Source organism: Hoplias malabaricus, chromosome 15, assembly GCF_029633855.1.
Source record: "Hoplias malabaricus isolate fHopMal1 chromosome 15, fHopMal1.hap1, whole genome shotgun sequence".
Classification (NCBI taxonomy): domain Eukaryota; kingdom Metazoa; phylum Chordata; class Actinopteri; order Characiformes; family Erythrinidae; genus Hoplias; species Hoplias malabaricus.
Window position 1 is genome coordinate 17,394,240 of NC_089814.1, and position 13,083 is coordinate 17,407,322.

General features: G+C 38.4%; 1 protein-coding gene across 5 annotated transcripts in view; it reads right to left on the reverse strand.

Annotated features, from left to right (window-relative positions):
- The window catches only part of nrxn2a (neurexin 2a), a 416,827-nt gene that overhangs the window by 208,502 nt on the left and 195,242 nt on the right, over nt 1–13,083 (reverse strand). For all 5 annotated transcript variants that reach the window (XM_066645189.1, XM_066645188.1, XM_066645191.1 and 2 more), the window contains one exon: nt 11,893–12,015. In XM_066645189.1, coding sequence (XP_066501286.1) covers nt 11,893–12,015 — 123 coding nt within the window. The remainder of the gene's footprint in view (nt 1–11,892; nt 12,016–13,083) is intronic.

The window sequence follows — 13,083 nt, forward strand, 5'->3', positions numbered from 1 at the left end:
CTCTTTGTTGTCTAAAAACATCCAAAATGCTGTTTTACTGCCGTGAGCAGAGACAAAGTCATGTATACCAGGCTAAGACCCTTTGTATTTTTACCCATTTACAGACAGTGGAGATTCATAAACACATTTAAACAGTTTTAAGCATGCAAACAGACTGAAGAGAAGAAATGGTGGGAAAACATCCTCTATTTCTCTGGACATTCCAACAACAGAGTGAATGAGTCTACAGCAGCCTGTCCAACTGTGGTCAGCCTGGCTCTCTTCCTGCAGCTAGACCAATCTCTGATCTGCAGGTCCGGTCTCAAAGGGTGGCGTCCTGGCTGAGTTAATGAACGAAAAAGGCGACAGCTCCCTACATCAGACTAATCCTGCTTTCGACAGGTCACACAAAGGTCACTAAAGGCCAATGCAGCCACATCCGGCAGCTGATAATTGCCCTGAAAAAAAAAACAGCAGCCCAAAGTGCTCCAACCAGTGATCACTCACAAATCTTTCATAAAAATTTTTTTAGGAAATGTCTGCATAAAAGGCTAAAAGGCACTGCATCTACTGGCTGATTAATTACTTATATATGCACTAATTTAGAAGGGAAATCACCAGGGGTACAGTAAATAAGCTAAGTACAGTATTTTAGCAACCAAAGATGCTACAATATTGATGTGTCTTTTAAAGGGTACTTTAGTCTATGCGTTGCTACCAAATTTGTCAGCCACTCTCTACCATTAAATGAAAAGAAACACCAGAAGACCACGCATACTTTATCGACTTTCATTCAAGCTAAGTCACATTTCTGAATTCACAAAGTAATTTTGTGGGTGGAAAGAAGAGGTTTTGGCAGTCTGGTCCAATTTGACATTTACATAAATCTATGTGATTGGACTATGTGACAAGTGCAGCTCAGAGGTAAAGAATCCATGCTCCAAGCACAAGACAACATTGACTGGCTGTGTGTTAAAAATTCAAATAAGAAAAGCAATCAAAAAGTTGCTGGTATTGCCAAATGTCTGCTGTTGAATCAGGTTATATGGTATGAACTGCATTAGAATAAAACCAGGGATGAAAAGCCCCACATGGGAAACTTCCATTTGGAAATTCAAACAAAATGTTCACTCTTACTCCCCTAAGTCACATCACACTTAGAGATATCTTCAAGAAGTTCAAGAAGAGAAGTCTTAGTGTTTATCAGGTTGTCCTTCATTGCTACCAAAAGCCTGACTGTAACATCCCATGGGCAGCCAAGAGACCAGCCTCACCCCAGAAATGCAGACAGTTGGGAGATAGGAGGCAGAGGGCTCTCACTTGTGTGGAGCTACTATCCATGTGTAAGTTATTGGGACTTTTAATAAAATAAAAAAATTGGGAAAAGTGACTACCATTCTGTGGTTAAATATATTCAGTGAGAAATAATGTAGGCCAGAGTCAACAGCCAACAACATGGAAGTTTACCAACTTTAAGGAGCTAATTAATTTTTATTTCTTTTATTTTACATCAATTCTCTTTATATAAAAGTCTTATTGTTTTATAGATAGCCTGTGTTGCTCTGCTAAATTCATGCAATAACTAAGACTATTGGAATGCTCTGCAAGAGCTGACATATTTAACATTAAATTAACACATATATTCACATTTTTTATTCAAATGTTTAGGCGCTTCTTTTACTGATTAAATATACAACACCTGCCTTTCCACACATTTCATTATAAACAGTGAGACATTTCAGATTTTCCTTGCAGCTATCCGCACAAACAGAAGTAATGTACTCATTAAAAGAATCGGTCTAGTTTTTAGCACAGGAACAGCAGTGGCTTTCAAATGACAATAGCAGCGGCACGACACTGCAGCCACTAAACTTATTTTCTGCACACAATCTGTGTTTACTCTGAGAGTACATTCAGGGCTCACCCTGGGGCAAATGTGGAACTATTTCAGTGCTTTTTCACTGGGGTTTTTATAATGCCTAGATGTCGGTGTGCCCTAATGCATATAGGGAGCTGCAAACTTCCATTGTGATGTATTTAATAGACAGGTTCAGTTCTCACCATCCTGCAGGAAGTGCCTCTCAATCAATGCTGGTATGCTAAAAGCATGCGGATGAGCTGAAGTGAGTGAGAGAGAGAGAGAGAGAGAGAGAGAGAGAGAGAGAGAGAGACTGCCGCATAGCGAAACCCCATCTTAAAGTCGTCCTAATTCTGTCAGCCTCCACTTCTTCATGTCACAGAGACTGAGCGACATCCACCACAGTGCAAGCCAAAAAAACCCACACGTCACACCACTCCCGCATTGTCTTAAGGCGCAGATGATTGAGTTTTATCATTCTTATTATGAAGCACCTTCTGGGCTCTCCTCACTGGCATTTTGCCACATAGCTTTGGCTTTTACCTTCCAATTATTCCATTTCTTCCTGATTGCGGACCAAGTATGACCTTTCAGTCTTCACAATTATTCTATTATTCTCATTAAAGTAGAAGTCTCTCTGCTTCTTAGCATCTCTAGGATTCACACTTTGTTTCCTGTCTAATGAAGCAACCAGCACCCGGCCTGGCAGCCAGTGCCTTGGGACCTGACTGGGTGTCATGCCACTGGACTTTACCATCCGTAGGAGGCATGGTCAAGCTAGAAACTGAAGCATATTGGAAATGAGAGCAAGAGGGGAGAGAGAAAAAAAAAGAAAAGAAAAGAAAAGTGCATTTTTGTTGCTGGGAAACTGCCAGACTAAACGCTGGCCAGCACAGAGCCTGAACAGTGCATAGGGTTGGGTCATTGTAATAAAGTTAAGGGCTCTTGCGCATGGACGACGCTAAGCTTATTCTAATTCTTTTCGACTAAGAGCTCAAGCTGTTGTAAACGAACAGCAGACGTTCCATCTGAGCCTCATAAAATATGATTTCATGTGCAACAGTAATAAACTGAGGGAGTAATGAAATATGAAACTTGCATAAGCCTTCAAATATAGCTTAATTTCTGGGCAGCAGAGTCAACAACTTTATGAAATAAAACTGCTGTCCATTTTAATTTTGATGAAACATTATGAACATCTATGGACAACCATGGCTCTGTGGGATTAATGCTATCCTGTTGCTCATGTTTGATCTACTTTGACTTTAAAAGAGCACTCCTATGGCATGCAATCTCATTGGAGAACAGATCACCTTACTCAAAGGATTATTTCTTAGCCGCCCGGCTGAATCACAAGGTTATGAATCTCATCCCCTGCTGGGTTTCAGCCGGCATATCCAGTGTCTATCAGTGATCACAGAGGGAACATTTGTTATGGCTGAAAATGCACATATCTTAACTGTTGACTTTACTTGAGGGGAGTCAATGGTTCGGATCAATTGCCCTCTGTGGCCTATTGGTTTTAGCAAAATGTCACAGGGAAGGACTCAATCATGTAAGGTCAATCTCATACATCTTTGCCAAGCTGCAAAGACTTATCACTCCTGAATACTATGGAAAATGATACATTGTACCATTGTATGTTCCATTAATATCAATACACAAAAGAGGAAAAAAGAATGTCCTCATCATTAAGAGGTAAAACTAATGCTGACAGGAATTGATGCTTACAACCAGCTGTGTCCAGTATAAGAGATAAATGGAGGGGAAAAAAAACATTCATAAAGTATAAAGTATTCTTGAGGTGACAGCATCAATAAAGCCGTTTGTCAACTGCAACTCTGTAAAGCTACACACACTGGTCAGGCAAGATGATTATGTCTGCTGTCCTAGTCCAGCCCATTCTGAACACAGAGCTAGAATGCAACATGAAATCTATGCAAAATCTAAGGTAGGCTGAGCAGCTGCTCTGAGAGAAAGGTGACTGCAGTGCAAGGCTGTAAGGCATAACCAGCGACATGAAATTGCACCATCTATTTAATGCAATAGCAGGGACTTAGGGATGGAGGCCGACTTTGAGAGGCTTTCGAGGCTTTTGGGGAGTCAGCAGTGGTCAAGTAGGGAGGAGACAAATTTGTGGAGCTGCACCACACACACGCACACACACACACACACACACACACACACACACACACACACACACACACAGTCGTGAAGAACAGCAAGCCATTTCCTTCACACAGACCATCCAGTGCCATTTATCTAAAACAAGACAAAATGACAAAAAAAAAAAAGAGACAAATCTTAAGATATGGCACTTAGCCCAGTTGAACCAAGTGGTGCATTCAGAAATTCTGGCGATAAAGCCTTTAAACCTCTAGATCTGTTATGGCTCATCATGGTGAAACTGTGTGAAATCTGAGCTTTGTGTGCTACTGCATTTCCTATCACTATATAAAAATGTGTGGGGTTTGTTTGTTTAGTGAGAACGTTAGTTTAAAAATCAGTTTAAATCACTGCATTTACTGTTGATTTGTTTAAGCAGAAAAATGATCAAATCATTTAAAACTTATTAAATTATATATTCTATTAAATACCATGTGTTCTACAAATTGTATTATTTTGAAAACACATACTTTACACATTAAATAAATAGCAACAAAATTGAGAAATGACAAATTAAAAATATTTTGTCAATGTTAAATTTGCAAATCAATAATACATAAAAACAATGTAAATAAGAGGTTCGCTTACTGAAACTCTTAATACTGCAGATAAGTGAAGTCTTACAGTATACAGAGGTATTTTATCAGAAATAATAATAAAATTTACAATTAGTTATAATGTTAAAAAGATATTGGTAAAAATATCCTACCAATCTTTAATCTTTAAAAAGTAAATATTTTAATAGTAAATATGCATAGTCTTCAACAGCATAGGTTAGAGGGACGTCTGGAGAGAAGCTGGATATTTTCAGTCTATCTGCATTCACTGCAGAGGGAATCAGCTTGATATAGGTTACATGTTGCATCATTTGTGCTGTTCTGCTGAGCATGTGCAGAACTCTAAACCCGAGCTTCTGGGCACAATAAGCTGAGAGAATGTGTTTCAACTCTCTCAATCACATTCAATAAGCCAGATGGTAAAATAATACTGGAATAACACTGAGACACACCTGGCTGCCAATACCTGTGTTCCAAAACTACTGATTGTTCAACCAAGTGTCTGTAAGTGTCTGTATTATTATGCAGATACTAACCTTGTGTTGATCTTAGTGAAGAACACCTGCCTTTGACAGGCCAAAGTAATTCTTTCTAATTTCATTGACATTCACTGGAGAGAGAACAGGGGACGACTCAGGTTAAGTTTCATTCCTATTCATTTGTTCTGTCACTCCAACCCTTGCTCAGAATGAGAAGCATGGATTCCAGGGTTTAAGAGGCATTAAGAATGTGTTGCGCGTCACACGTTCACTGAGTGCAATTTGTGATAATGATATTCCCAAATAATCTCAGCTAATTATAGAGGTCAACCTATAATTATTCCCTCCATATGTTTGCCTTCCGGAAAAATCTCCCTTTGCGAGAAAACAAAAACAAGTGAAAACACACTGTCACTTAGTCATCCAAAAAAGCAGAGGGAGTATATACGTGTGCGCGGGTGTGCGAGCGCTGAGGGGGTCGATGGCTGCCATTGACACACTGCTTCAAGTAGCAAATGACTCATGCTGTCCTGGCACTGGTCCAGCTCACTGTTGACTGCAGCATTTCTTTCTGATCTTATGAAAAATATTTCATTTTCTGTTTTGTATTAGATATTTTTTTCTCTCTGTAAACACCTGTAAACTGCTGAAAATAATGAGAGTAGTAACACAGGTGTTGCTGTAATGAGGTCAATGAAGTGAATTAGATTTATACAAACTAAACAAGCCACATGTAAACACAAATGTGCAAAAACGTCACACTGTAGTTAGCACCCATGAGTGAAATCCATAGTGGAGCGTTCAGGTGTGTAAGCCACAGGATATTCTTTATTACTTAATATGTATGATATAAGACACAACCACCAAGAGAACCCAAATACACAAATGAGGCCAAACATGCATGTGGTCAACTGTTTATTCAGGGATGTAATAAAGTATTGCAGATTTGTGTGAGAAAATGTATGCAAGCTTCTAGCATTAGCAGGAAATTTAAAGGTGAAGTTAAAGGCATTTGTTTATAATCTATGGAGTGACAATCATGTCAGAATTGGCACCCTGTTTTATTTAAAAGAACATGGGCCTATCAAAGTATAATATTCACAACATATTGTATGTATCCTGGCATGAACAAAGGAGATTCCTGGGGACAAAATTTATAAAACTATATATAAAGACTCCACACACCACACATCAGACAGATTGTGTGCAAATGGAGGAAATTCATCATTCTTCTCTGAACCACTTCAGCTGTGGTCAACCAACAAAGATCACTCCAACAGCAAAGAGTTTAATTGTTCAGTAGATCAAAATCTCAGATTTACCTACCTTTAGGACTTCTGATGATGTTTTGAACATTGTTTAAATGAAATCATACACATGCATACAGAATATTCTAAAGCACTTTAAAGCACTATTCAGTGCGACGGTAGCTGTAACCTGATTTTCATTTCATTCTTCTTTTTTTCCATGTTCATAATTCATGAACAAATGGATATATTTCAAATAATGATCACTCCAAACACACCACAGTTGTTTACAGATTTACCGTACCGTACATGGACTGATATTTCTTCACAATATTAAGAACGGTGGATGGTAAGAACTTTTATTTCTTACCATCCTAGACCCATGTTAGCTTGCAAAGATTGAACCTTTTCTCCACCTCACCTTTTATGTTCAAATGTTAATTGTTGAATGTTTGAAAACTGAATATAAAGTAAACTGATCACTCCTGCCCATTTCTCTAATAATAAAGTTCAAATAAGAAATAAGCAATAATTTCCTTTATTTATTTTTTAACTCACATTTTTCCAGAAACGGGTTGAAAAGAAAATCTACTTTTTTTTCCCTGGATCATCACTGGCTGCCAGGCCCACACTGGCCATTGGGAGAACCAAGAGATTTCCCGGTGGCCTGACCTGTCACATAGTCTGGACGCTTATGATGAGTTCCACCGCACCGTACCGCTTGTGAAAACACAAGGGTTTCCATTCAAAAATTTCACAAGCATGATGTGCTATAACATTGTCAGAAAAAAATGAGAAATGAATCGTGTTTCCATCCACTCACTTGTGTGAATAAACATCAGATAATAGCTCCATGATCGGGGCAGCATCGAAACCAGGGAGATGAAAAAATTTGAGTGAGGTTTTGCTTTGATCAGAATGTTCTTTATTTACGGAAGTATATATCAAAAATATATCAAAAAGTTTGATGTAATATTTATTTGTTGGGGCTTGCTGTTTCTGTCATATACAACTTGTTCTTAATGTTTTGACAGGAAAGTACATATGTATTGTGGTCTCTGACTGACATTGCTGTACATATGCACTAAAATATGAAGCTCAGGTGGTGCTGGTATGAAAACAAAGTGGTTATTTAACAAGGTTGTGAAGAGAAAGGGAAGGAGAGTCATTGAAGTCTGTTAAAAGTCTGCTGTCCCACGGACAGCGACTCAATCTGGCATTCTAGCCGAATCCCCCCTGGCATTCCCACACACACACATACACACACTCTTTCCACCTCGTCCGACTGTAATTTTGGGCCGTTTTCATTCAGGTTATGTGCATTGGCACAATTTGCACAAACTCTGTGAACAGACAACACATAGTGCTTTTCTGCAGTGACGCAGCAATTTAAAAATAAATAGCCTACATACAAATTACCCACTCTCACTCACTCAATAAAGCTGGAGAGTATTTATTCTTTCATTACCTGTAACCACTTATCCATTTCAGGGTCACGGTGGGTCCTCAGCCTACCCGGAATCATTGAGCGTGAGGCAGGAACACACCCTGGAGGGGGTGCCAGTCCTTCACAGGGCGATACACACACTCACTCCTACGGATACTTTTTTTGAGTCGCCAATCCACCTACCAACGTGTGTTTTTGGACCATGGGAAAAAAACAGGGCATCCAGAGGAAACCCACACAGACACAGAGAGAACACACCAAACTCCTCACAGGCAGTCACCCAGAGCGGGATTTGAACCCACAACCTCCAGGTCCCTGAAGCTGTGTGACTGCGACACTACCTGCTGCTAGTGAGTGTTTAGCGCAGCTTAAATAGACAGAGGAAACTACATGGACACTACCTGTTGCAGCACCATGTCCCTGTATACAAATATACATTTCTAATAACTTGACTAATGAGCTCGTAATTAAAGAGTGGGTAATTATAAACCATATATTGTTTTGGCTTTAATATACACACACAAAAAAAACACACACACACACTAATCATATTCATGCAGATACAGCAGCTGTGACGTATGTGTGTGGCCTGAGAAATATCAAGATTCCCGGCCGGAACAACTGTCCCAGTCTGGCCCTGCTGGCTGCATATTATTTGTATCATTCATGTGTCTGTACTTAAGCATATCAAAAATATCTTTGTATATTGAATCTTTAATCAAACTAATTGAAATTGAAAGGTGAAATGTACTTTAAAAGGCAGATATAGCATTAAGGGTTTGAATCATTCAAACTTGCATCCCTTACGTTCAAAATTACATTAATCTTATATCCCATTCTATCTAGTTAATTACTGTATGTGCTAGAGAAAGATAGCTTCCTGCAAAGAATGAACTCATAATGTAATACTTTATACATCCCAAGTACAAATGGATCTCACCCTGCGCTGTGGCTCTTTTGACTGCAGTTCAAAATTTACTCATTTATTGCCTTCCTGAAAGCTGCTTTGTCATTCTCTACTTATCTGTGCTGCTTCAAACACATGCAGCGAATAGTGCATTCATGCCTCCACCTTATCCAGGTTAAGCTTGTTTTCTCTTTATCAAAGCCAGAGGGACAGAATAATAAAAGCTAAACTCTAATAAAATTCCTGGGAATGGCTCTTATGAGGTGACAGCTGCGTTTTGACATAATGGCACTGACAATCAATGTTCCAATCTGTCAAATGCACTGCACTTATTAAAGACAGCAGGACACTCTGTGTATGGCCAGTGGCTTATGTTCACATTTCAACCACAATGATAATGATAATATTCTATATTCTATATTCTATGTAATATTAATTAAATGTTTTGAGAATATACATCTAACCAAGCAAAAGGCATGATAACCAAAATACTTTGGGTTTGGATTTTTTAAAGTCTATTACATAGACCTCAGTGGCAGCCTACCGTTGTACATGTTTCAGTTTTTGTCCTTGCTATCATTTCTCTTCCAAAACCACTGTTAATTGTACTGCATTCTTGAAATTGATGGTTCTTCAAGGGTTCTTTAGTAAAGAAACTTTTTTTGTATAGAACCATGAACACTTAAAGATCCCTTTGCATGATTAAAGGGTTCTTTGCATTGTGAAAGCCTTCTTCATATTCATGGCATTCTGCATTGCACCAAAAATGTTTTTCTACAGTTACAATATCATGCTTGTAATAATAGAGGAGCTGTTTGTGGTGCCATACAGAATCATTGTGCTCAACAGAACCATCACATTCTCTACCAATCTAAGAACCCATTGACTGTGCAAAGCATCCTTTCATTACGCCAACGGCTCTTTGATTGTTCAGGATTCAATATAAATCCATTTTCTTTTCTAAAGAACCATTGAAGAACCATTTTTAAGTGTGTACATAAGTCAGTTTAACTTACCATGCCCTGTCCATTACTGTGCTCTTTCGCAGCAACAATTTCTAGGGGAACATTGTTCAACATTGTACTAATATACTGCTAAAGTTTGATGTATGATAAATAACACAATCAAACAATTTAGCTAGTAAATCTCTAATAGAAATAGTTTGTCACAAGATCTCATGTCTTTTTTTTTTTTCTTTGAATACACAAAACATAAAACACAGATAACAGTCCCCAAGCTAACAACAGGCTTGTTGTCCATTCAGCAATGTTGACAAAAGCACCATCGATCCCTATGTTGACTCTGACTTGATGTTTTAACTTAACTTTAAAAGAAAAGGAAAGAAAAGAAAAAACCTCTTAACGAAAACAGCTCTTCATTTGGTCCACAGCAAAAATGACTTGCCAGTTTATAAGGCTACTAAGCTGGACTCTTACAGTTTATTAAATTACTATAAATTGTCCACTATTAAATTGCTATAATGTCCACTATAAAAAATTATCAGACAGGGAATGGCTATTAATTTGCTACTATACAAATATTAGCTTAAACACAAATTAAAAACTAAACTTAATCAAACCTAATATTAAGAATATGTCAATATGTCTATAAACTGAGAACAAAAATACCACAGCCCCCACCAGATTATCTTTAGGTTGGATGATATTGTTTCCAAGAGCTGATATAATAGGGTATATTTGTGGTCATAACATGATTAGGTCAATTACAAGTCGGCAGGTTTCACCATTCTTAATTTACATATTCAAAACCAAATAAAAAGCGACACACTGATTGAAGCAGCAGCCACCACAATGCAATCTGATGAGGGCCTGTTCATCCACCCCCTTGGGATGCAGAACAAACCGCTGGATAAATCTAGAGTATCCGCCTGTGCCTGAAGCAATGCTGTCTTTCATTTATTTTCTCTGAGTAAATTTAAAATAGGATATAAAAAATAATTCTCATAGAAAAAAAATTATTGTGCCTTAGAGCTTTAATGAAGCTTTGCACAAAAGGCCCTATCAAAACATCTTTAATATTATGAAGTGTATTACCGAAGAATGACACACTAGTAAAGGTGTGATTTTTATTTATTTTTTTTAAACAGAAGAAAGAATTATATTCTTAGCCAAGCTGTTTCTCCAAATCCCCTTCATTTTATAAGACATCTTCAGCTGTTTGCACATGTCTGCACACTGGGTGCTAAGCACCTCTCCCCATAATCCTTAGCTTAGCAAACAAATACTAAGGTAATTTCAGACAGCTGCTTGACCTTTCCTCCAACTTGCCACTGTTTTATTTCACGAGACACATCACACTCTGCAGCATCTCATTTGGCTACTTGATATGCATGAGCGTGCCTTTGAGAGACACACAGCCAGACAAATCTGTTATTATCTTTAAACGATAATCTTAAATCCTGCTATGTAGACTTCTGGAAGCTATGAGGCAAGTCTGCTAAGCAATGCTAACGATAACTAGCTATACATCTGAGGCAGTTGTTCTATCTATAAAGATAGGACAACTGCAAAACAAATAGCAATGTGATTTCTGCATGTAAGGCTATTATAGTAGTTTAGCAGATTTGTTAGCAGGGAACACGCAATAATCCCCTTAACCAGACAACAAAAACAGCATTAACAGCCCAATTAATTTCCTCCTGCTGGTTCTCTGCTGGTTTAACCAATGGGAGTGCACGCACACACGCACACACTCACACACACCTGCAGTCATTTGCTGAACATTTTAGGAAAGTAAACCTTATTTATCTTTGTTTATCTCATTAGGCTTGTCTCAAGAGCAGTGTTGTAAAAAATACAGGGAAATGATTAAAGCCAACTATATTCACTGTTTGAATAATGTCACTTAGTGTTCACCAGTAATGTGGAATCACCTTTTAATTGTGTGTGTACGACACATCCGATATTAAACTCTCACTGAACTAACTCAGGCTCAGTGGGTAATTACTAGAAGACAACACGGAACCCAGGCAGGTCTTTCCATTATCAGGTTAGTAGCCTGAGCAAAGTTTAGCTATTTAGTGTCTTCCTAATGTAAAGCACTAATTAGTGTGTTCTAATGTTTTACAAGGTGTCTAATGTGTGCAGTATGACAAAACTAGTAGAAGTGTATACACTCGTTTTCGTTTATTTTTTTTTTTAATGTGATTTTTGATGTGTTTGTCCAAGATGAGCCAGCTACATGGGCACTCCATTCTGAAGCCCCCAATAGAAGGAGAGTAAATGTACTCACGGTCGCTGCAGAGCAGGCCGCCATAGGTGGTCATCGTGCAGTCACAGGTGAAGCCCTCCCACTGCTGCAGACACACACCCTGGTTAGAGCACGACTCTTCTGTGCAGGTGGTGCCAGGGCCAGCTGGAGTTGGCAAGAGGGAACAATAACTGAGTAATAACTATGCACAACAGGACAAAAGTTTTAAATCACTTCTGATACTAGCCTTATTTTAAGTTGTAATGACTTATAAACAGTGTAGAGAGAAATGTTAAGCAACATAGCCCAATATATATACTAATACATTTGTTGGCAATATTTATATAAATCAATATTCCTTTCTGCCGCCAAACGTTACAAGGTGCAGTTTTTGTAATTCTGAGTTTGGAGTAGCAACAACAGAGGCTATATTTGCACTGTTAGTCAGTGCTGTCTGTGAACCATCACAATGATTTTAAAGCTGTCATTTTAAGTTTAGAGTGGCACGGTGGCGCAGCAGGTAGGACCCTGGGGATGGAGGTTCAAGTCCTGCTCTGGGTGACTGTCGGTGAGTTTCCTTCAGTGCTCTGGTCTCCTCCCATGGTCCAAAAACTCACGTTGGTAGGTGGACTGGCTACTTAAATGTGTCCCTAGGTGTGAGTGCGTGAGTTTGTGTTGCCCTGTGATGGACTGGTGCCCACTCCAGGGTGTGTTACTGCTTTGCGCTCAGTGATTCAAGGAAGGACCCTGATAAGTGGTTACATATAATGAATAAATTAATTTTAAGGTCAGAACATGACAACGTTCCTTAAAATCAAAGAATAATGAAGATCTGTATTAGATTTTGTTAACAAGCAGAATAAATCTGTTCAGTAAAATACAGCTCATTTTGTTAGTATAGTTTTCACATGGAAATCATCAGGTCTTCCCAGAAACCTATTAACACATGCCTGACTTAGTGAAATAAGCTGTCCAATTCATATTTTAAAATGCTGTTCATGCATTTAAATTAGTTTAATGCTCCCAGTGACACAGTTTCTAAATTACCATGCAATAATACATCTCTTGCCTATAAAAGGTTTATTCTATATTAGAGGTAGAATTATTTCAGTGATGTCAAGACATTGCCTCTTAGACCATTTCATTTGAATGACATGTCAGATATTAAGAAAGACTCTTCAGACTTCCTCTAAATTTAAACACATCACTAAACCTTGGGCACTACCTTTGAAA